Source organism: Schistocerca americana, chromosome 2 (assembly GCF_021461395.2).
Source record: "Schistocerca americana isolate TAMUIC-IGC-003095 chromosome 2, iqSchAmer2.1, whole genome shotgun sequence".
NCBI lineage: Eukaryota > Metazoa > Arthropoda > Insecta > Orthoptera > Acrididae > Schistocerca > Schistocerca americana.
This window is the reverse complement of record NC_060120.1, coordinates 714,127,343-714,153,490: the sequence shown is the minus strand read 5'-3', so window position 1 is coordinate 714,153,490 and position 26,148 is coordinate 714,127,343. Positions and strand designations below refer to the sequence as shown.

The 26,148-nt window shown below is 38.2% G+C and overlaps 1 protein-coding gene across 2 annotated transcripts in view; it reads right to left on the bottom strand.

Annotated features, from left to right (window-relative positions):
• LOC124594444 (SWI/SNF-related matrix-associated actin-dependent regulator of chromatin subfamily A-like protein 1) overlaps positions 1 to 26,148 on the bottom strand; it is a 147,174-nt gene that overhangs the window by 75,498 nt on the left and 45,528 nt on the right. For both annotated transcript variants that reach the window (XM_047132819.1, XM_047132820.1), the window contains 3 exons: positions 10,814 to 10,948; positions 7,287 to 7,464; positions 718 to 884 (listed from right to left, as the gene is read on the bottom strand). In XM_047132819.1, coding sequence (XP_046988775.1) covers positions 718 to 884; positions 7,287 to 7,464; positions 10,814 to 10,948 — 480 coding nt within the window. The remainder of the gene's footprint in view (positions 1 to 717; positions 885 to 7,286; positions 7,465 to 10,813; positions 10,949 to 26,148) is intronic.

Sequence of the window (26,148 nt, the reverse complement as noted above, 5' to 3'; positions counted from 1 at the left end):
CCGTCATTCAACAACATCTTTGCCTATGCACTTCTGCCTCGACTAACATCTCTGCCCAAACTCTTTGTCTTTAAATATGTCTACTTGTGTCTGTATATGTGTGGATGGATAGGTGTGTGTGTGCGCGCGAGTGTATACCCGTCCTTTTTTCCCCCTAAGGTAAGTCTTTCCGCTCCCGGGATTGGAATGACTCCTTACCCTCTCCCTTAAAACCCACATCCTTTCGTCTTTCCCTCTCCTTTCTCTTTCCTGATGAGGCAACAGTTTGTTGCGAAAGCTTGAATTTTGTGTGTATGTTTGTGTGTCTGTCGACCTGCCAGCACTTTCATATATATATATATATATATATATATATATAGGGAAACATTCCACGTAGGATATATATATATATATATATATATATATATATATATATATATATATATATATATATATATAGTGATATTTTCTGTATTTTAGGCATGCGCTTAAAAATTAAGTAATACCAGTATTGTACGTGAGTGTAAATCTGGTTTTCTGTCCTGTAGGATGATCTGAAAATGGGTCCAGACCCAAAACTAGTTATCAAGTAAATAAAAAAAGTGAAATTTGCAACTCTGTCTGGCTTTTAATTGTACTGATTAACAGAAGTTTCTGAGCTGAAATTTTTCCATCATGCTGGAAGTCCATAAAAATAACAAGGGTTGCAATTATCAAAAGACACTGTAGCATATCTACCTTGGGAATGCGTTATGTTCAATGGCAGCAATCTGGGTGTATAGCTCACATGGTCGGGAAAGTGCCGGAGTTCCACTTAGCAGCACTACTCTTCTACACCCCCTAGCTACAAATAATGCTGCCTTTGTTCTAGCTGTTTTTATGTTCTTCAAAAAATGTGATTCATCCTAAGAGGTGGAAAATAAAATGCATAATTAGTGAAAAAAAAAAAACATAGATACGTTTCTCTCTCTCTCTCTCTCTCTCTCTCTCTCTCTCTCTCTCTCTCTCTCTCTAAGTATCATGCATTCAGAAATCTATGTAATTCTGTTGCTGGAGGAAAGCAGGAAACAAAATAGATGGTAACACACAGGGATGCACACTTCTACTCATGGGAAGCTGCATAAAGAGAGATTCATCACAAATAAGGAACCATGCAACTGGAAAGAAACTAACTCTCATTACTTAAAACTGGATACAAAGTTTAAATATTGCTGACTGGTAGTATTTTATATTTATACTTAGTTATCACTTTCTTCTCACTACATTAATGGCTTAAAAATTAAATCTCACTTGATACATGTACTTGTTTAAATTCATTCTATTAAGAAACTTTAACATCTTTTATTGAGCCAGATTATTTCCTTACTTCCTTTCTCTCTGGCCTGTGATCATGAATCTCCATTTCTTTCAGCTTGGCACTGTTTTCTTAAAGACTATTGCCAGCTGATGTTATAGTTCAATTCTTTTATCTTGGCGGCTCGTGCATGCCCGCCCAGACGCGGGAGATTGCTGCGTTGCCAGTTGCACACGACGCACGCGCCAATAGAAGCAGTGTCATAGTATAGCATAGTTCGCAAGCTTACGTTTAGGGGGGAGCGCGCAGTTGATGAAGTAAACCCACCACGGCCGCATTAACCCTTTCGCTGCTACAAAGACGTGCTCCCTGCATTCCCCGCTGTGCGCGATTTTGTCACTGCACTGCTCGCCTGTGCAGACACATCGTGTTCCGACTGCTTTGACACTCTTATCAATCGATTCCACAAAAACTATTTGGGCCAAAAACCATTGCACGAAATTTTGAAGAGTTTGCAGAGGTAGAAGTCCATAGCGTACACTTTCCGTATGCTCGATTTTAGTTGCCACAATGTTGAGAATGAGATGTGGACAAGATACCTAAATTTCATATAAAATTTACTGTATAACAATATCTCATTTAATAAGTACGACACAGGTGTTGTATGTAGTATTGAGAAATATTCCGTCTTTCGCGACTGTAATAAAAGTATTATTTACACTGGACACGTTTGGATTTATTTTAAAGTACTTCAATCAAGGAAAGGTATGGCACATACACAATGGTACTCATGTTCTCTTTCTTGTTTTTGTTCCACAGTCGCAGTTTTACCAATGGTACTGCAATATATTCCTCTTCTGCAACTGTAATAAGGGGCTTATTTAGACCAGACGCGTTTCTCTCTTTTGAAGCATCTTCAGTGGACAGTATTTTGTCTCCTCCATTGCCAAGTCACCTTTTGTAGTTTTGTGCTGCGGTAACACAATATTCAACGTTTGTGTTGGCAGATCATTGTTTTAGCAAATAAATGATGTTTGTGTGCGCCACACACAAAAATTATATTTGACATAGCTCAGAACACTTCACTGATAGACGGTATATTCAAGTCCTAATGTTTTTGTAAGTCCACAGTTTTGTTTAATGTATTTTGTCTACTTCCTTTTGATTGATTGAAGTGCTTTAAAATAAAGCCAAACGTGCTAGGTGTAAATAAAACTTTTGTTACAGTCGCGAAAGACAGAATATTTCTCAATATTACATATGACACCTATGTGGTACTTAAATGAGCTATTGTTATACAGTAAATTTTATATGAAATTTAGGTATCTTGTCCACATTTAGTTCTCAACATTGTGGCAACTAAAATCGACCATTCGGAAAGTATACTCTATGGACCTCTGCAAACTCTTCAAAATTTCGTGCAATGGTTTACTAGATTTAATGCTGCATAATAACTGCGTTGAACATCGAAACACAATTAAGTCATTTATGGGGGGAAGGTATCAGTCAAGACGATGTGTAAACATCAAATTTTTGGGCCAAATAGTTTTTGTGAAATCGAATGATAAGTGTGTCAAAGCAGTGGGAACACCATGTGTCTGCACAGGCGAGCAGTGTAGTGATGACAAAATCGCCCACAGCACGGAATGCGGCGAGCACGTGTCTGCAGCAGCGAAAGGGTTAATGAAGAGACAAAGCACTAGAAATTTAAAAAAATTGCATTCAAACGAATAAAATTCGCGAAGTAAGGCACTTCGATATTATTTTTAAATAATGAAAATATTAAGCATCACACAAGGTTTGAACTCATAACCTTCCGCGCAGCAGCCCGACACCTTATCCGTTACGCTAACGCACCACGTCTGACAACATAACGCCATTAGGACTATAACACGGCGTGCAAAATACTGACAAACACTGTTGGTGTGACTATGAATTACTCATGCTTCGTCGAAATACAATAGGAAATAAACAATTACCGCTGTTCTTTATTGCGAAAAAGCGGTTCGTGAGTGTGATACAAACACCTTTCCTTGCTGTTGCCTGAATTAGGAGTCTTATTGCTTGTTTGGTTTAATTAATTAATAGAATATGAAGCAATTGGTATAAAGAATGCTTTCTCCAAACTTTCTATAAAATAATGTCTGCTATCAAGACATTGCTTTTGTTCTATTACTTTATTTATGACTGAACGTTTCTAAAACTGAAGATACTCGTCCATGCTCTACACTTCAGTCGAGATGTGGCAACGTCGTCGTCTGTTCATTGGCTGACTGTGTTTTCTGACGTCAGATGCGCAGAACGAACCTAAACTTGGCCGCCAACATAAATGACGCGCACTTTAGTGTATCAGTTTACTGACCACTGGTTTAATTCAACTGCTATAACTAAAAGCACCAATAGTAACAATTAACAATTTTTAACCGAAACAGTACAAGAGGTGTATGAATTAGCTGTCTCTAAGAGAACTCTTCATTAATAACAATGAATGAACTGGTACAATGTTAAGATACTGGTATCACTTTTGGGAGTTGTGGAATTCATATACCAGCCAGACCAGCCAGGTGTTCCTGATTTATATTTTCCAAAATCACATAATCTGAATGCCAGTAGAGTTCCTTAAAAGGAAGGGGATATGGTGGATTTCTTCCCCATCACTGACCAGCTGAGCTGCAGCTTGGTCTCTGACAAACCTGACATTGATGCAGGTGCAAAACTTGTGGCATTATAAGCAGCTGGCTTGCAGGATGGCAGACACTGGCACGTATTTAACAGTGCGGAAGTGCGGATAACCAGTCAAGGGGGGGGGGGGGGGGGGGGGGGATAAGTGAGTAACCAGGCCAGGCTGGGTTTGGTATGCAAGGCATCCAAATGCCTAGGAGACCAGATTACAGCTTTTCCCTGAGACAATTGTGTGCATACTGACAAAGGAGGATTAGACAATGTCAGCTGCAATGGATGAAACTTACGATGAAATGTATATATTTTCAATGTAATTACACTACACACCCACACACAGCATAGAAAAACCACGTACACCAGAAAAATTCCAGCGATGAGATTAGCTCATTGCAGAGTCAAGTACAACTCCAGAATGAATATTGGTTTTAATTATGACAGATTATAAAATCAGTACCAATTAAACCAGTGAGGCAATTATAAGCATATGCTGCATCATATGGAAGCTGATGATCTCACTAAACACCACAACAAGCTACATTTCAAATCAGGCTATGGACGAGTTTATTACAAATTTATATACAAATGTGCCAATGCAACTAATCCTCCACTGTAACATGTAATATAAAGGCAGCATGAGTTTCCCAGATCTTTACCTAGTATTCCTAGTGGATGAGTAACCAAAATTTAATGTTTCATAAATATTTATAATTTCCCATAAGTTTTGTGGAGTTGCAAAACTGGATGCAGACAAGCATTCTGAACTTTGTCATAACTTTGATACTGAGCTGATATTTCAATGAAATGTTGCAAAATGACCACAATAATGTTGTTTTATAGTATCATGTATGTATTTGTAATTAGATTTACATTTAAATTGTGGTCATTATTAAAGTAACTAATTTGGATTCAGTAATGTGTCTTATTTTTATAAGATAATTGAAGTGCAAGCACTTGGAAATGCAGCTTCTTTTGTTTGTGGTTTCTTGTTGGTATTGATGAGTGTGTTTTGGTAAAAATACTATACAGCCGAGCATCCACATGCGAGTTAAATACTTTAATATTTGAGTGGACTCTAGGTTATCATGGGGCTTACATTATTTGACAGTGTTTTACGGTGATCGATTTTGTGCAACTACACAATCTTTTAATCTTCCTTACAGGATTTGAGGCAGATGTGAACAATTTGCTACAGTTAATACGTAAATTTCTGTCGTTGACAGACTTGATGTTTTTTGACAATGACTATTCAGTACAATGAATGTTAGCTTACATTGCAAGTAATAATGGAAAGAATGTGCTTTCGGACTTCGAATGTTTGCAGGGGCATTCCTGAATTATTGGGTAGTTAAATGAAATTTGCTTGCACTCATTTCTGTATTCAATGGTCTGTTCACATGACGTACTACAAAATTAATTACCATTTAATTTTTTTATTTAAATATGCAATCCATGTGAGTGCATTATTGTCATTTGCGTGAACTTTGTTTAAATAAAGATTTAATAAATATTTATTTGGTTGAAAATGTAACATTCTGGTTTCATCAACATATACTAATCCTACGGGTTTTACCCAGTCACTGTGCTTATTTATTTCTATTTTTTGATAATTCACTTAAATGCTAGAAAGTGTTTCAAGTTTTGTGTTAAAATGTATGGAATTTAAAGCAAAGATACACAACTGACCCCTCAGATTAGTACAAATCAAGCCAACAGTTTATGGTCATGCATTTCCCATACTGACAGCAACCCATAAAACTGCTGGTGTGCTTTTATTATCAGCATACCTTACAAAATTGCTACAGTTAATAAATTCCCAATTTTAAAATTTTAAGAGAAGAAATTGCAATATTTTTACACTACTTATGGGGCACAAATAAGCAAGCAGCAATATTTTACTCATTCAAACAAACAAAAATAACAAATATTATCTAAAATAATCAAAAAAATTTCATTCACTGACATTAGTTATAGCATAATGAATACAATTAATATTTCTTCAGTGTGAGCTGGAAAGGCACGTGTAATGTGTTAGACATCAGCTTCACATCAAAGTATTCACAGACTGTTTGTCTCTAGTATTAACAGTTGTTCCCCCAAATAAGTAATAGTGTGGTACTAAATGAACATTACAGAAACTAGCAATTACAAAAATAATAATTTCTATAAAATGAAAGTGGGACTATATAAAACAGACTGAATGCACAAAAAAGTACAACTAATACCTGATAAACAAGCACATACCACCCCCAAAATCTTGTTAAAAATAAAATACTTGCAACAGAAATTAAAAATTCCAAAGATAAAATTAACTCAGAGAGAGAGAGAGAGAGAGAGAGAGAGAGAGAGAGAGAGAGAGATCCAGATGTAGAGCAATTCAGATAATGTATGGGAAAGCATGGAAATCAATTATGTACAAACAGGATCATGAGCCCAGAGATGCTCAAATGATGTCAAACATGGGCCTATTTCTTGACCCAAAATTAGGTCTAAATGCAAGGTTACTCCTGTGGCTCATTCACTTCCCACTTTAGTTTGCTTACATATATCTGCACACCATAATGTTGGAGCAGCTTTCTCTCTTTGGTTTTCCATTTCCGGTAAAAGATTTCAGACACACTAGTTGGCTGTTTACAGCTGCAGTGTGCTTACTTCTTTGACTCAAATTGGTCACAGCCAAAGAGCTAATTACTTACTTGTTAAAGACAATCTGGGATCACACTGTCATCTTTATTCTTGAAAGTGTACCAGTGTTTTGCGCGTTAGCAACATAAATAAAATTTGGCACAGATTGTCCCTATAGAATAAAACTAACTAGGCTGTGTACAATCTGAGCTCAAGATACAAAAAATGCATGGCTTTACAGGACATTTAGTAGGGGAGTGTAAAATGTCATGTGACCTCAATGACAGTTTTGGTTAAATTGAAGACAGCTACCATAAAGAGATACTGGCAGAAGTAAAGCTGTGAGTACCATGCGCGAGTCGTGCTTCAGTAGCTCAGATAGTAGAGCACTTGCCCGCGAAAGTCAAAGGTGCCGAGTTCGAGTCTCGGTCGGGCACACAGTTTTAATTTGCCAGGAAGTTTCATATCAGCGCACACTCCGCTGCAGAGTGAAAATCTCATTTTACAGCTACCATAATTTGAAAAAAACAATTTCATGTCAAGATATTCTAATGATAACAAAAAATTTTGTGGTTATATGTTGTGACTGTGATAAGACTTCGCTCTTACTCAGCAAGTAGAAATTTGTTCTACCTACTTCAGTATAATTACATGTATGTGTTCCTTTCCTTACAAATAAAACTTTAAATTATGTACCATCAAATCATACCAAAATTACGATTCCAAATCTTGACAGATTAAGGTCTTTGTGATGCCTCGCTAACAGGTCATAAGACAGTATCACAACTCTGGCATCACCAACGTAATCTTTTCCAGTGTTCATTACTTCGACATGGTGAAGTGGTACAGAGGGTAACCAAGACAGAACAGCCTCTAACCACAGATACCTGCAACAATCAATAAATCTGGTCATATCAACTTGTACATGCAATTATAAAATTACAAAGAGACGGGAGACAAAATTTCAGCACTGCTAAAACACAAACAAATGTGGAAACACTAATCCCAGCTTCCAAAACAATTAATTCTTTCCTCTACAATCAGAGTGGCCCACCTGTTGTGAGGATGCGACACAAGAGCGTTTTCCTGTCAATCTTCACAACAGGCGTCCTGTCTGCCAGTTTGGAAAGTAGGAGACGAGGTACTGGCAGAAGTAAAGCTGTGAGGACGGAGCGTGAGTCGTGCTTGGGTAGCTCAGTTGGTAGAGCACTTGCCCTTTGAAAGGAAATGGTCCCGAGTTCGAGTCTCGGTCCGGCACACAGTTTTAATCTGCCAGGAAGTTTAATATCAGCGCACACTCCGCTGCAGAGTGAAAATCTCATTCTGGACTAATAAACTCATCAGAAGATCAAAACAAACTGCAAAATGATTTAGAAGAAATATCGGAATGGTGCGAAAAGTGGCAATTGACCCTAAATAACGAAAAGTGTGAGGTCATCCACATGAGTGCTAAAAGGGACTCGTTTAACTTAGGTTACATGATAAACGAGTCTAATCTAAAAGCCATAAATTCAACTAAATACCTAAGTTTTACAATTATGAACAACTTAAATTGGAAGGAACACATAGAAAATGTTGTGGGGAAGGCTAACCAAAGACGGCGTTTTATTGGCAGGACACTTAGAAATTTAACAGACCTACTAAGGAGACTGCCTACACTACGCTTGTCTGATCTCTTTAAGAATACTGCTGTGCGGTGTGGGATCCTTACCTGATAGGACTGACGGAGTACATCAAAAAGTTCAAAGAAAGGCAGCACGATTTGTATTATCACGAAATATGGGAGAGAGTATCACAGAAATGGTACAGGATTTGGGCTGGAAATCATTAAAAGAAAGGCGTTTTTCGTTGTGATGGAATCTTCTCACGAAATTCCAGTCACCAACTTTCTCTTCCGAATGCGAAAATATATTTTTGACACCGACCTACATAGGGAGGAACAATCACCACGATAAAATAAGGGAAATCAGAGCTAGTACAGAAAGATATAGGTGTTCATTCTTTCCATGCGCTATACGCGATTGGAATAAGAGAGAATTGTGAAGGTGGTTCAATAAACCCTCTCTGCCAGGCACTTTAATGTGATTTGCAGAGTATCCATGTAGATGTAGATGTAGATGAATTTGTGTTTGTGTCGGGAGAGAGCATAAGAAACTACAGTTGAACTATGTTTGATATTTATAGCACTGAATGCATGCACACAGTACTTCCTCTTCTTTTTCAGTTTTTTTGAGCTTTAAATAATGATAAACCACAATACACTACATTCAGAAGAGCTCATTGTTGAAACTGAAACATGATTCGTGCTGCCTTGTTGCTCGTCACAAGGCAAGCCCATTGTGCATCATATCGCATATTGTATCATCCCAGTGGAACACCAGTTTAACAGTGATAAGTGTCATGTTGTGCAACCTATATTGCTATGCATTGTGTCACGTTTTGTTATCATCTGTGAGAACTGCACCTTAGAATAGTACTGCAATACATGCAATACTCTACAGCACTAGAAATGTAACACCCACTTGCTTATCGAGTCACAACGAAGAATTACTGAAAAATATAATTTAAAAGCAAGATTTCTTGCAGACCTTGCTTTATTGTGGTGATAGAATTGTTTAGAGGACACAGCATTGAGGTTATTTTGGATAATAATTAAGTCTGCCAAGATGTAAGTGTTTAAATGACGAAGTATTAAAAAACTGTCCTCAAGTAAAAAATTAAATATTTTCCTAGGACTTCTTACATGAGAATACACACACACACACACACACACACACACACACACACACACACACACACACACAAGCTTGACATATAATCCATTCTTTAAAAAGGGCTTTGATAATCATTAAACAGCTCAAAGAAAAATATATCAATATTAACACACTACAGCAGTACACATGGCTGTCCGACAACCAAACTATAAGTGGGTGAACCAGCTACACTGCTGCACTACACAGTAACACCTATATTGTAAGAGCTTAGGCTGAAATGAGGAAAACTAACAAAATTTTAAAATATACACCACACTCATCTAGTCATCAGCTAAAACAGATGGCACATCCTTGATTAAGTTTACTGATGCCAACTTGTCAGAGTATAAAACACACCCAGTTAAAATGTGGTATTCTGAAATGTGTAATCTACAGGCTGCACAAACTGGAGGATTCCCTCTGCAACTGGAAGAACTGCTGCAACCGGACAGTAGGTTTTGGTGAGCACAGCTTATCTTCTGTCACTTCCAGCCATTCTTCCTCTCAATGGTTTATACCCTTCTGGCTCAATAGTGAGGAAATAGCTTGCACAGAAATGACAAATCTCTGCAGAGTGTCTCCCCTAACTTCCTTATGTGCTTTCTCACCTTCCTCATTTCCCTGGACAGACATGCCCTAGTACCCAGCAGAAAACTATAACTCAATTCATGCAGTTGAATAACACAGTCTGAATTATCTGAATTATTTTCTCCACTGAATAAGATGTGAAATCATCTGGACAATCCTGAGGGACTGAAGAGATGAGAAAATTCTTCCCTCAACCACATCTAATTCTTCAGGACAGTATACAGTTTTGCACTGTAGGTTACGAGTTTATTTTATAAGTGAATCCTAAAAGAAAGGTCAGGAAAAACAGCTGAACTAACAAGAGAGTCAACCTGCTTAGATCCATGAGCCTACACTGAAATGAACTTGTTAAAAGATGATTTAGAAACACAAAATATGGTACATTTTTCAATGGGCATTGCGGAAATTTGGTTCAATCTTGGCATAAAATATTAATATTTGCAACTACAATTCCTAAAAGATAGCTCTTGCAGGAATCTAAAAGAGCATCCGTTGCTTGAAAATAATAATTAAAAAGTTGTTCCAAGTGAGCAACAGCATGGTGTACATGTGATTGCTGTAGGGAGAATGTCTTGTATACTTCCCACATCATGAGAAGTTGCTACTTGACAAGAAGTGATGGTTCAACAGTGTCAGCACAGAGGCTTGGAATACCATTTGCCAATTACACGATGCACAATTTTTTTCAATTACAGGCTTCATGTCCAATGGATATACTTTACATGTCTTCAGTGCAGTATTTTCTTTCCAGAGTCTTCTGTATCATCATGTCGTTGATCATTCCCGATTCCGCGCCGCATTTAGGGCCCATCTTCCACCCCAAGAGCAAGGGGATTGGTACAATTTACTTCACATCTAAAATGACAGATGTAATGTCACATTAAATTAGACATACCTAACTGAAGATGGAGTGACAATTAGAAGAGGCCAGTCAGAATAGTAATAATGAGCTATGCCAAGACCTTGAACAGTCTTTCCAAGTCCCATATCATCTGCTATGAGACATCTGCCTTTTCTTGATATTCCAAAACTGCAACATCACAAAGACAACAAACAGATTATTGTTAGAGTTATTAATAACAATTAAACATTAAAACTTCCTTTTACAAAACAATAAAAAAACATAGTAACGTCTCTTTCATATAATTTATCCCATTATTGGGGATCAGGTGTATTCATAATTTTGCAAAATTTGCTGTAGGGTGTCTACTGTATTCATAATTTGGCAAAAGTTATTTATTTAACACTGTGGCCAGATGCCCTTTGTATCACGACAGCCATCAGTTAAGGAGGAGAGTCATGTAAATTTTGTTGTCTCTGTTGTCATATTTTACCATGTATTGTATTTTATGAGGCAGAGATTGGGGATCAGCCCATCATCTACATAAACTGTCTAAAACTAGACTCAGGATGGCTAACTGAAAGTTAATAGTCTGTCTCAAGGATTCGATCCATGTTTGGTTCACATCCTTGGTTAGTGCACTGCATACTGAGCCATACGAGCCACTAGAGGTCAGGAATTTCAACAACACAAGGGTGGAAAAGAAAATCAGTTGCTGTCAGGGTGAAGTATGACCTGTTAATTTTCGTATTTTTTCTGGAAATGAATAACAAACCAACCTCATATTTGCCTTCATCATTTAAATGCAACCATAGAATATGAAGACCACGTTGTCATCATCAGTTTATTGGGGATAAGTCTGTACGTGTTCTCTGAGGCATATAACAAATTAGAGCTTTAAATAGTGATGAATCTAACATTTTATGCTAGGCAGTACCAGCAATCCATTTAAAATAACAGTTAATCAACCTATCTATGAAGAGCATTGACTTCTTTTTGTATGTGCACAGCCAGCTCTCTGTGAAAGTCAACACTGATGTTAAAAACAAAACTATCTCAAATGTGCTGAAGTTCCTTGGACTGGTTTGAAAAAGCATAGAAAGACCAAGACTGTTCATCAGATAATGAGAGTAACAGGGGAGAGAAGGTTCTCTCTCTCTCTCTTTCTCTCTCTCTCAGCACAAAAAAGTTTCCCTTTACAATCTTCATGTGAAATACAACAGTTCCGAAAGAAGATCAGTTCATCCAAACACAGTTCATTTGATTACATTTACATCTTTTCTACTACTTTTAAATCTAGCCCCCAATCAGCATCTATGAACTGGCAAAGGTCATTTTAGTACTTGAATCATGGCAATGAATCCATTACCAAATTTCTTTCCTTTCTTGCACTTTGTGTCTTGTCTGATCAAGATTTGAAGTGGCTATTCCTTCCCTCTAGAACCTGCAAATGTTACACTTAATTTTTTCCTGATACTATAACCTACCTTCTCCTTACCAACGAACTGCTTACAATACCAAAACCAAAAATTAATCTCTCTTAATTTACATCTGTGTTGGGTATATTGCAATTGTTCAAACTTCACCAGCAGGCAGACGGATACTTCTTTCCTGTTTCAAGCACTTTTGATTTATGACAATAACAAATGCTGAGTTACCGTGGCAACCCAACAGTCAGCAATCAGGTAGAACATCACTAAATGGATGAGTGAGCAACCATGATGACCTTAGAGATTTTCTTAGAGACAACTGTACAATACTGGAATGGAAGGCGACGAGAGGTGGGGGGGATTTGTAACGTTCTGGGTATGGTCCCATCCAGTTCAAACTAAAAAATGAAGATACTAAAAGGGATCAGATAGATTATATAATGGTAAGACAGAGATTTAGGAACCAGGTTTTAAATTGTAAGACATTTCCAGGGGCAGATGTGGACTCTGACCACAATCTATTGGTTATGACCTGTAGATTAAAACTGAAGAAACTGCAAAAAGGTGGGAATTTAAGGAGATGGGACCTGGATAAACTGACTAAGCCAGAGGTTGTACAGAGTTTCAGGGAGAGCATAAGGGAACAATTGACAGGAATGGGGGAAAGAAATACAGTAGAAGAAGAATGGGTAGCTTTGAGGGATGCAATAGTAAAGGCAGCAGAGGATCAAATAGGTAAAAAGACGAGGGCAAGTAGAAACCCTTGGGTAACAGAAGAAATATTGAATTTAATTGATGAAAGCAGAAAATATAAAAATGCAGTAAATGAAGCAGGCAAAAAGGAATACAAATGTCTCAAAAATGAGATCGACAGGAAGTGCAAAATGGCTAAGCAGGGATGGCTAGAGGACAAATGTAAGGACGTAGAGGCTTATCTCACTAGGGGTAAGATAGATACTGCCTACAGGAAAATTAAAGAGACCTTTGGAGAAAGGAGAACCACTTGCATGAATATCAAGAGCTTTGATGGAAACCCAGTTCTAAGAAAAGAAGGGAAAGCAGAAAGGTGGAAGGAGTATATAGAGGGTCTATACAAGGGCGATGTACTTGAGGACAATATTATGGAAATGGAAGAGGATGTAAATGAAGATGAAATGGGAGATATGATACTGCGTGAAGAGTTTGACAGAGCACTGAAAGATCTGAGTCGAAACAAGGCCCCCGGAGTAGACAACATTCCATTAGAGCTACTGACAGCCTTGGGAGAGCCAGTCCTGACAAAACTCTACCATCTGGTGAGCAAGATGTATGAGACAGGCGAAATACCCTCAGACTTGAAGAAGAATATAATAATTCCAATCCCAAAGAAAGCAGGTGTTGACAGACGTGAAAATTACTGAACTATCAGTTTAATAAGTCACAGCTGCAAAATACTAACGCGAATTCTTTACAGACGAATGGAAAAACTGATAGAAGCCGACCTCGGGGAAGATCAGTTTGGATTCCGTAGAAATGTTGGAACACGAGAGGCAATACTGACCCTACGACTTATCTTAGAAGAAAGATTCAGGAAAGGCAAACCTATGTTTCTAGCATTTGTAGACTTAGAGAAAGCTTTTGACAATGTTGGTTGGAACACTCTCTTTCAAATTCTGAAGGTGGCAGGGGTAAAATACAGGGAGCGAAAGGCTATTTAAAATTTGTGCAGAAAGCAGATGGCAGTCATACGAGTCGAGGGGTATGAAAGGGAAGCAGTGGTTGGGAAGGGAGTGAGACAATGTTGTAGCCTCTCCCCGATTTTATTCAATCTGTATATTGAGCAAGCAATAAAGGAAACAAAGGAAAAGTTAGGAGTAGGTATTAAAATCAATGGAGAAGAAATAAAAACTTTGAGGTTCGCCGATGACATTGTAATTCTGTCAGAGACAGCAAAAGACTTGGAAGAGCAGTTGAACGGAATGGACAGTGTCTTGAAAGGAGGGTATAAGATGAACATCAACAAAAGCAAAACGAGGATAATGGAATGTAGTCAAATTAAGTCGGGTGATACTGAGGGAATTAGATTAGGAAATGAGGCACTTAAAGTAGTAAAGGAGTTTTGCTATTTGGGGAGCAAAATAACTGATGATGGTCGAAGTAGAGAGGATACAAAATGTAGACTGGCAATGGCAAGGAAAGTGTTTCTGAAGAGGAGAAATTTGTTAACATCAAGTATAGATTTAAATGTCAGGAAGTTGTTTCTGAAAGTATTTGTATGGAGGGTAGTCATGTATGGAAGTGAAATGTGGACAATAAATAGTTTAGACAAGAAGAGAATAGAAGCTTTTGAAATGTGGTGCTACAGAAGAATGCTGAAGGTTAGATGGGTAGATCACATAACTAATGAGGAGGTATTGAATAGAATTGGGGAGAAGAGGAGCTTGTGGCACAACTTGACTAGAAGAAGGGATCGGTTGGTAGGATATGTTCTGAGACATCGAGGGATCACCAATTTAGTATTGGAGGGCAGTGGAGGGTAAAAATCGTAGAGGGAGACCAAGAGATGAATACACTAAGCAGATTCAGAAGGACGTAGACTGCAGTAGGTACTGGGAGATGAAGAAGCTTGCACAGGATAGAGTAGCATGGAGAGCTGCATCAAACCAGTCTCAGGACTGAAGACCACAACAAGTAAAGTTTTATATCTTGATATGTAACTGTATGAATATTACAGGTTTCCTACACTTATAACTATTTTAAACGGAAAGTAGAATGCAAGATTAAAAGGCATAAGCAAGCAACATATTAGTGAAAATACAAGGTTTTGTTTCTTCAAGGGAAATATGTGCAGGACATTCACACATGTTACAAACAGTAAGGGGGAACTGTTTTTCCTTCAGCACTGTAAAAACCTGGTTCTATAATTCTGAAACTAAACATTTCGCTGTTGAAGATGAACTCTGCAGAGCACAGCCAACAACACCAACAGACCCAGCAACAGTCTATACTACCCACAAGCTGATTCTTCGGGGCCTGCAAAAATTCACTAAAAAGCAACGATATTGTACACCTCCTGGGAACATATTGTTTTCATCATTAACAATATGCTAGACATGGGGAGATTCCTCTGGAAGGGTGTTAAAATATTTGAACAGTGACCAGAAAGCACGAGTTGAGACATGTGAAGGCGTTTTGATTTATTTTGGTGTTACAAAAGAATTTTTGATTATGTAACAGACTGAGGGTGAAACCTAGCTGCATGAGCGCAGAATCAAGGAACAGTTAAAAGAATGGCATCACAGTGAGTTCTCGCAACAGAAGTTCCACACCCTGAAAGTGGCAAAGACACTTTTCCAACGCCCTAAAATCTGCCAAGAAACTAGTCTGACAACCTGAAATCGGCAATTATGATGAAAAATTGTGGGGAAAAAAGAGCTCTTTTTGTTGCAGGACTTAAGTATTCGTCCTACGTTGTGGCTGCAAAGCTGAAGGCCTATATTTGCAATCAGCCAATTATCCTCCCATTCAGCTCTGACCTGGCCACATATGACCAGAAAAAATAGCTGCAACAATAATTTAACAAGTGCAACAGTTGGAGGGAGTGGAGGGGGGCATACGATCAATAAATGTGTACTGTCAAAGCTCTAATTAACCCAACTACTTTACAAGCCCCTTCCTCATACAGTATCACACACAAACAAAAAATGTTTATCCTCTATGGGCAGTACATCAAATTCAATTCAATAAGAAATATATCTTGTCCATTATAGACAAGGCAACCTTTGCCTTTCCACTATTGACTACCAGTTGACACAATTGAAATGTGATATTACTCACGCTTTAAAAATATCATTTGTTCGTCTTCATACAATGGCACCTCAGAAATTGATAATGTAGTTTCAAGGAACAATGTTGACATTTACCATACACAAGACTTTGTCAAACAGAATAGCTATAAACAAATGAGCTGGAAGTTCTTCAACAAATTCCCAAGAGCAGCCCACTTGGTTCCCTTACACACGTTTAAAAATTTTTTAGAAACTTCGCTAAAAGAGGATGAATTAAACCCAGTTGACGAGTATATGGAGTGTGGCTTTTCAAGAGTTGTGTCTTGAGGAGCTGTAATTATCAGTGAAATTGTATTAATAATCATACGATTACAATCATGCATTTATATATATTTGGAAATAAGTATACTAGTATTTTTCATTGCTTCAGGTAACTTTAAATATTGATAAACTGGAAACATATGACATTAATATGTAAATGAGTGTTATTACCATGCCATTGTAACTAAGCATTTATATATGAGTAAACAAGTGTCCCCGTAACCTACATATAGCTGCTAATACATGTACTAGGAACCTGCATTGTCCTCTGTTTATAAGAACTTTCATTTGCTCATAGAGCTGTACCATTAACTATAACTATGCCTTTCATGTCAACAAGGCCAATTTTGAAAAAAATTATCTAACAGCAGACAATAAACTTTCTAATTCTGTCTATGTGACGTGCTACTGGCGGCCTCTGACCAGAGCTTCACATTACTTGCAGGTGACACCCTCCCAACGATATCAATGGCTTGTTGGTCTGAAATAATGTTAACATCAGGTGAGGACACTAAAATATTAGTTCTTGCATTGATCTCATGTTGCCAAATTGTGTTAAATTCTGTTGTAGCATTGAGAAAATTCAAAATTTTCCATGAACAGGGAGCTTTCCTTAATAAAAATGACATCCAAAACTCACGCTACTAAAAATTCATTTCTTTATAGGTATTCTAACACTTCAGATCAGCAAAGGTTGGTAGTTTCATTAATGACAAAGGGCCTGGCTTTCATCTAGGCTATGATGACAGTCACATTCCTCAATAAACTATAAAATGGACACAGAGGTAACACTTACTTAATGTGACCCCACTGAAAATTACACATCATCTCCAGTAGTATAGTCAATTGAGATTTCAAGGTTTGTGATGTCATGTCACAGTGTACCACTCAGTAGTCTGGTCACCTTCATGACATATGGTAAGATACATTTATAATTTATTTTTGCTCGCTGATGATTTTTAGGTAGTAGTAATTTAATACAAAAAAAAACTAGTAAGTGCTTTGTCTATTTTTCTTTGCTGCACAAGGATTTTTTGTTGCCTGATGAAATCTTTATTAGGTTCACAGCCACATACTGCGAAAATAAGCGAGAGGCTGCATTCCACTGCTATGCCCATCATTTTAAGAGGTTAAAAAATAAATAAAACCATGGATGTAAGGTAAAATTTTCAATATCAGTCTGTATCTGTCCATGTTTGACCATGCTTGCTTATACACAAATGAATTTCATGGCACATATAGTACAGTTTCAAGTATTTACAGTATTTGAATTTCTGCAAGTAGACAGAATTCAGAACCCTTTATTTCTAATTATGCTCTCCTGGATACTTAAATGAAAATGGATTATTTTGAAAAGAAAATCCTAGGGAAAAGACAAAGCTAATAAGACCTCCGATTTTGCTGTACTGTGATGGAATAAATTTGTGATACATTATTTAATATTTTATGAAAAGAAGGATGCTGTAAGTGACATAACACTGAAAAGTACACTATCGATTATTATTATTATTATTATTATTATTATCTTCACTTTCTCAGACGCTAAGTCCGGTTAAAAATGGGGTGACGCGGACCTTGATCAAGCGTCACTTCCTTTTAACTGTACGGTATGTGTTATATTGCATTTAGGAACTTTCGGGTAATTGAACATGTATCAATAATTACGGATTTCTGTAGTTGTATATATATGTTTGGATGTAGCTGTATTGCATTGATGTACTGGTGGATATTGTGTGGTATGACTCCTGTAGTTGATAGTATAATTGGTATGATGTCAACTTTATCCTGATGCCACATGTCTTTGACTTCCTCAGCCAGTTGGATGTATTTTTCAATTTTTTCTCCTGTTTTCTTTTGTATATTTGTTGTATTGGGTATGGATATTTCGATTAGTTGTGTTAATTTCTTCTTTTTATTGGTGAGTATGATGTCAGGTTTGTTATGTGGCGTTGTTTTATCTGTTATAATGGTTCTGTTCCAGTATAATTTGTATTCATCATTCTCCAGTACATTTTGTGGTGTATACTTGTATGTAGGAACGTGTTGTTTTAAAAGTTTATGTTGTAAGGCAAGCTGTTGATGTATTATTTTTGCGACATTGTCATGTCTTCTGGGGTATTCTGTATTTGCTAGTATTGTACATCCGCTTGTGATGTGATCTACTGTTTCTATTTGTTGTGTACAGAGTCTGCATTTATCCGTTGTGGTATTGGGATCTTTAATAATATGCTTGCTGTAATACCTGGTGTTTATTGTTTGATCCTGTATTGCAATCATGAATCCTTCTGTCTCACTGTATATATTGCCTTTTCTTAGCCATGTGTTGGATGCGTCTTGATCGATGTGTGGCTGTGTTAGATGATACGGGTGCTTGCCATGAAGTGTTTTCTTTTTCCAATTTACTTTCTTCGTATCTGTTGATGTTAAGTGATCTAAAGGGTTGTAGAAGTGGTTATGAAATTGCAGTGGTGTAGCCGATGTATTTATATGAGTGATTGCCTTGTGTATTTTGCTAGTTTCTGCTCGTTCTAGAAAGAATTTTCTTAAATTGTCTACCTGTCCATAATGTAGGTTTTTTATGTCAATAAATCCCCTTCCTCCTTCCTTTCTGCTTAAAGTGAATCTTTCTGTTGCTGAATGTATGTGATGTATTCTATATTTGTGGCATTGTGATCGAGTAAGTGTATTGAGTGCTTCTAGGTCTGTGTTACTCCATTTCACTACTCCAAATGAGTAGATCAATATTGGAATAGCGTAAGTATTTATAGCTTTTGTCTTGTTTCTTGCTGTCAATTCTGTTTTCAGTATTTTTGTTAGTCTTTGTCTATATTTTTCTTTTAGTTCTTCTTTAATATTTGTATTATCTATTCCTATTTTTTGTCTGTATCCTAGATATTTATAGGCATCCGTTTTTTCCATCGCTTCTATGCAGACGCTGTGGTTATCCAATATGTAATCTTCTTGTTTAGTGTGTTTTCCCTTGACTATGCTATTTTTCTTACATTTGTCTGTTCCAAAAGCCATACTTATATCATTGCTGAATTCTTCTGTTATCTTTAGTAATTGGTTGAGTTGTTGATTTGTTGCTGCCAGTAGTTTTAGATCATCCATGTATAGCAAATGTGTGATTTTGTGTGGGTATGTTCCAGTAATATTGTATCCATAATTTGTATTATTTAGCATGTTGGATAGTGGGTTCAGAGCAAGGCAGAACCAGAAAGGACTTAATGAGTCTCCTTGGTATATTCCACGCTTAATCTGTATTGGCTGTGATGTGATATTATTTGAATTTGTTTGGATATTAAGTGTGGTTTTCCAATTTTTCATTACTATGTTTAGGAACTGTATCAATTTAGGATCTACTTTGTATATTTCCAATATTTGTAGTAACCATGAGTGGGGTACACTATCAAAAGCTTTTTGGTAATCAATGTATGCATAGTGTAGCGACCTTTGTTTAGTTTTAGCTTGATATGTCACCTCTGCATCTATTATCAGTTGCTCTTTACATCCTCGTGCTCCTTTGCAACAGCCTTTTTGTTCTTCATTTATAATTTTGTTCTGTGTTGTATGTGTCATTAATTTCTGTTTAATGACTGAAGTTAATATTTTGTATATTGTTGGTAGGCATGTTATGGGGCGATATTTAGCTGGGTTCGCTGTGTCTGCTTGATCTTTAGGTTTCAGATATGTTATTCCGTGTGTAAGTGTATCAGGGAATGTGTATGGGTCTGCAATGTAACTGTTAAATAATTTAGTTAGATGTGAATGTGTTGAGGTGAACTTCTTTAACCAGAAATTTGCTATTTTATCATTTCCAGGGGCTTTCCAATTGTGAGTAGAATTAATTGCTTGGGTGACTTCATGTTGCAAAATTATCACTTCAGGCATTTGTGGTATCATCTTGTATGTGTCTGTTTCTGCTTGTATCCACCGTGCATGCCTTTTATGTTGTACCGGGTTTGACCATATGTTGCTCCAGAAGTGTTCCATGTCTGTTATGTTTGGTGGATTGTTTATTTTAATGTGTGTGTTATCTATTGTCTGGTAAAATTTCTTTTGGTTTGTGTTGAATGTTTGATTTTGTTTCCTTCTATTTTCACTTTTTTTGTATCTTCTGAGTCGTTTGGTCAATGCTTGTAATTTCTGCTTCTTTTCGTCTAATTGCTCTGTCGCTTCTTGTTGTGAGATTTTACCTAACCTTTTTCGTTTTTTTTCCGAGATTTCATTTCTTATAAATTGTGTTAGCTGTCCGATGTCTTTTCTCAGTTTTTCTATTTTGATCTGTAGCCTGTGTTGCCATTTTGGTTTTGTGGGTTTCTTCTGTGTGTTGGTTGGTTCTGATCTCTGCCTAGTGTGTATACTTAGTGTAGTGAGTGCTCCTATATAAACCAGTAGTTGTAACTCTTCCATAGTTGTGTTTTCATTTATTTTGTTGTGTATGATTGTGTTGATAGTTTTTATTGTTGTTTCGACTTGTGGGTTATTTGGTGGTCTATGCAAGAATGGTCTAATGTCTGTATTTGTGTCTTTGTATTCTATATATGTTGGCTGAAATTTTTCTTCTATATCTAACATCTGTGTCACTTCGTGTTTTATTTGTGCTTGTTCTGGTGGCTGTCTTAAGATTTCGTTTTCCTCTGATTGTTTAATTGGTGCGTGTTGTTCTTTGTTTGTTTGCTCTGGGATGTTTGAGTCCATTACTGTATTTTCTTCTTCTTCTGATTGCACATTACTTTGTTCCAGTACTTGTTGTTTGATGTTTTCTAATTCTGACTGGGGTATCCTGTTATTTTTTATTATTGCACGGATCTGATCAGCTAGTCGTTGTTCTGTTAAAAATTTTAATTCTGGGTATCTGGTAATAAATGTTGTGTATACTTGTGATCTGTATCCAGTTGTGTTGGTTCCTAGGTTTGTTGCTTGGTAATAACAGAACATGAGGTGTCGATTAACTTCATCTGACCATCTCATCCTCTGTCTTTGTTTTCCTTCTAGGGTGGTTGCAGGAAGCATATCCTGCAAAACACCTCTATTTGGATTTAAATCATTTTCCAGTTGGCTAGCAGTGTCGTTACCATTGTGGGCGGGCATAGGGTTCAAGCGTCGTCCCCGACCATGACGGCGCTTGTCCGAGGCTTCTTTAGTTCTGTCCTGAACCAACTAATCACACTAAAAGGGGGGTTAGCCCTATTAGTGGTTTGTTCTTTTCGTCGCCTTTTACGACTGGCAGAACATACCGGAGGCCTATTCTTTTCCCGGGCCTCCACGGGGATTATCATCATTATTATTATTATTATTATTATTATTATTATTATTATTATTATTAATGAAAGTGCTCAGATTGAAAATCAAATCTTCAAATTACAATCTAAACATATTTGGGAATAGTTGATCAGCATACAGAAAGTAACACTAGCTGCAGTGCCACAGCACTGGATTATCACTGGGCATGTGACAGTACCTTTTCCATTAGACGTTTGCAAGCAAATAAAAGTCTTGGCTTCAGTTGTCTAAGTATGATTCCACAATGCATCGTTGTCGGCTGCAGAAAATGACGTGGTTCAGCGTGTTTCTCTCATTTTGGTGTTTCAAATACAGTTTCTTCAAATGTAGTTTCTTCTTTTCAGATAATACAAAAATAATAGTAACATAATTCAAAATTATTTATGGCGGCGACCTTCACATTGTTCTTCCATCAACACACACCAAGAGTTAGCTGGGCTCTATGGTTACGGAAAATCAGTTCCACTAACATTATGCAGAATCTTAATTTGAATTTTGGGTCAATTCAAATAAGAGACTTCATGCCCACATTCTACAGAGTTATCAATCAGAAAAAACCTACAGATTTACTTAACTTTAGGTAAAGTGATCTTCAATCAGAAAATGGTGTAACTATTTTAATTCTGAAGCAATGAAATCCAAATAAGTCTGACACACAATGAGCTTACACTAATTTGTTCAATCATCTGAGCTTGCAGTTCAGCATTGTATAACATGCAGGGAACAAAAACATCAGGTTTATCTCATAACTATATACAACCCCATGACATGCATGGAAGATACAAAATACAAAACGCATAATAAAGAATAATGAAACCAGAACACATGTATGTAAGACAGGGTACCTCTGGTGTCTGGCATGAAATGACTGGCAGCGCATTTGTAAACACATGCACATGACACTACATAACTGCATGATGTCATCACATCAGCCCCATAGTGGAAGTGGAGCATTACTCCAAACAGGGGCTAGAAAGTGGACATTGAAACCATATCTGTCACGACGTGTAATAGATGGCCAAAATGCATCACCAAATATGACACAAAAGCGAAAGTTGTCCATTGGAGCAGCTTCCGGCCAACAGGTGTAACAATCTATCATTGAAAGTATGTAACGCTGGATGTCATACAATAGCAACATATGAACATTGCCAATGTAGATATGATTGAAACAGGTTGTCATGATCGGACACGTGGGGCACCGTATCTTACTCCATTGGCATTTCAGGTAACACCTCACTCATTCACAGCAGTCTCTCTGTATTCTCAGCAACATACGATTCGTTATTAGGCAAGAAGTCAAATGAATGCCCGGGTGACACAGGTCACATAGCATATTGAAGATGGCCCTTCTGAATACAAAAAGTAGGAATGACTGCGATTTTGACATGATCATGTCACGACACAACATGACGTCACTCCCTGGAATTTGGATAAGTTGGATATCCAATGCCAATGTTCCTGTTGATAAATGTCCTCGTAGTTCTTGATCTGATTGTTGAGCAGCAGCAAGTTTGGTATAATTGATCCTACTAGCAATGTTTCCGATATGAGAATCACAACCAGTTGAACACTTCTGTCAAATGCTGCTGGTGTTGCTCTGCCAATGATAAAAGAACTAAAATAGCGTCCAGGAAAGTGAAAGAAAAAGTTAGGCCCTGTAGCACTGAGTCAATGAAGCACTGTGATATTTAAGCAGCATTCCCGAGTCCAAAAGTCATAAATTTGATCTCCAACAGGTCAAGTGGAGTGATGACTGCTATCTTGCGAGTATCTCGTTCAGCTACACCGATCTGTGTGTACATTTCTATGCAGTCTAGGACACTCAAAAAAACTTGGATATCTGTCCGGCATTTTTCTGGCATTCAGAGCTCTGTGGCCACCATAAGGCCACCATACACCACCCTTCTTCGGGACCAAATGTAGTGATGAAGACCAGGGACTGTGGGAAGACCACATTACACCTTTACAAATCACACTGTCAAACTCTGCCTTTGCAATTTTAAGACGATCTGGAGCCAAACATTGTGGTCTGCAAAACATGGAGGGGGGAGGAGGGGGGACCGTCGATCGCCTCGATGTATCGGACTCTGTCGTGCCTTACCTCCTTAGGCACTTCAAATGGTTATGTCAAGAGCAGGGAATTCATGTGGCAGCTCCATGTACTTGCCATCTGCCACTTGAATTACTTAGGCTGTATGAACGGCCATGCCCCACTGAAATCTGGATGGTGTTACGCTTGCTGTGTTGTCAACTAGGAATAAGTTCTTCATGTCCAGCAGCAGATTGTAACAAGCAGGAAAGTTAGGCATGATGACAGGTTTGGCAATATCTGCAATGTAAAATCCCATGTGAAGGCTTGACGTAAACCACAGTCGTTCCAAGTGCAGACGACAGTACACTGTTTCGACCACATTGTCTGCAGCGGTCAGACATAATAATATGGGCGCTTGCTTGCTTCTTACTCAACATAGTCCACGGATGCATGGACAAAATGGAACCAGTATCTACACTGCTCAGAACAATTAGGGGATCAGGTGAGATATCATACACAATAGACAGATGGTACCATATTTTATTCAGATATTGGTTACAATTATAATTTGTGTGTGATAGAGTACGATATTTTGCTGTCTCAACTCTTTACTTGAGCTTTACATGGCGTTTACATAGAGTGAGGCACCATGGGGCTACCACAATAGTGAAAGTCATTCTTGTTGCCCTCTAATGTAGTGTGTGATCACCTAGGACAGCCAGTACAGTTGCACACCTACGTGGCATGGACAGTATAAGGTTATCAATCAGCTCTTGAGGGATATTTGGCTATTCTTCCATGAGTGCAATATCCAGCTCTGCAATCGTGGTGTGAGGTGCTGGTTTGGCTGTAATGAGTCTGCCAAGTGCATTCCAGACATGCTCAATCAGGTTTAAGTCTGGTGAAAAGCTGGCCACTCCATTTGTACAAATTCCCTCAGCTTCAAACATGTTGTCCACCAGTGCAGCTCCGTGGGGACAAGCATTATCGACCACCAGATGAAACCCTTCTCCTATGGCATCAAAAGGATGAAGGATGTTGTCTCTACACTTCTGAGCAATCAAAGTGCCAATCTGAACGGCACAGAGGTCCGTATGTCCGCCACTACTGACTCCTGCCCACACCACTCATCCACCACCATGATATGGTGATATTTCCTGCACATAAGCAGGATTGTTCCAAGTGCCACATTCTCTCCAGATGAGGAAACAATGACTGTCTGGCTGAACTCAAAATCTTGACTCATCTGTGAACTGCACTCAGCGCCGTGCATTACGACTCCAATCCTGATGTTGCACTGCCCAGTTTCTGCGGGCTAAACGGTGATGTGGTTTTCAGGGGACACACACCATAGGCCTCCGTGTGTAGAGGCCACATTCCTGAAGGTGATTTCGGACTGTTTGTGTTGATATTGTGTGTCCTGTTGCTGTCTGGAGGATGCATTGCAGCTGAGTTGCATTCAGCCTTGTGCCTCGACGGTCTGTTAACTGGAGATAACGGTCATCTCCTGCTGACTTTATCCATGAACGACCTTAGCCTTGCTTCTTTTAATGGTTCCTGTTGTCTGAAATCACATCCAGGTCCTGGAAATTACACTTTGGGACACTCCAATAGCTGTGTCTGTCCCACTTCCAACTGTCCTATGGCTCTCCATGCCAAAGCTTCAGGTAAGTCACATTGTTATTGCATTGCACTACCTGCTCACTACAATATCTGAACCCAACCGCTTGTGTAATTTGTTTGGCAGAATAAACACAAGTCAACACCAACCTCCTCTGCAGCAACTTTCCGTTATTACCACTATCTCAGTGATCATAATATTGTTGTCTCCACTCCATGGACAAACAATTGTTTTGACCAGTGTATTAAATATTTCTGGCAGGGCAGCTGATCACTAACAAACAAGTGCAGAGACACTGATCAGCAATAAGAGGAGACCCCTCCTTCCGATCACCGGGGTAGGAAGTTGTGCATCTGCACACTTGCTTCCCAAATTTCTGGTGATACCAGCAGGTACATTGCTACTCAGGGTCAGCTGTGGACTAGGTCATCAATGATCTGCCGTGCGAGCATCAGCAGTATCAATTCTGGCCTCTGTCACTGCTCAGGTCATGTCAAGGTAACAGTTCACCGATTTGCTGCATCAACAGATCTATCTCGGCCACCTAGGCCTTGTAACCTACACATGAAACAGTTGGCGTTGCGCCAGCACACTACGTGGCGATTGTGCTGACAGGAGCTAGTGTCATCAAGTCTTGGATATCTGCCAACTCCACTACTGTGTCAAGGAGTGTGCCAGCCTGTGACGCTATGACTGCTTTGACGGATGATGGCAAACGACTGCTCCATATTGTGCACGGTAACCTGTCTGGAACAGTTCTCATATCTACTTTGCTTCTTAGGTGCTGCAAGTAATGTGAATGCTTTCTGTCTCCAATATCTTCCTGAGTGAGAACTTGAGAGATTCACTCTTCCTGTGATGCTGACACATGTCACACCAATTACGCTTTAAGCCAGTCATAGTAATTAGCCTCTGTCAGTGAGGTAATT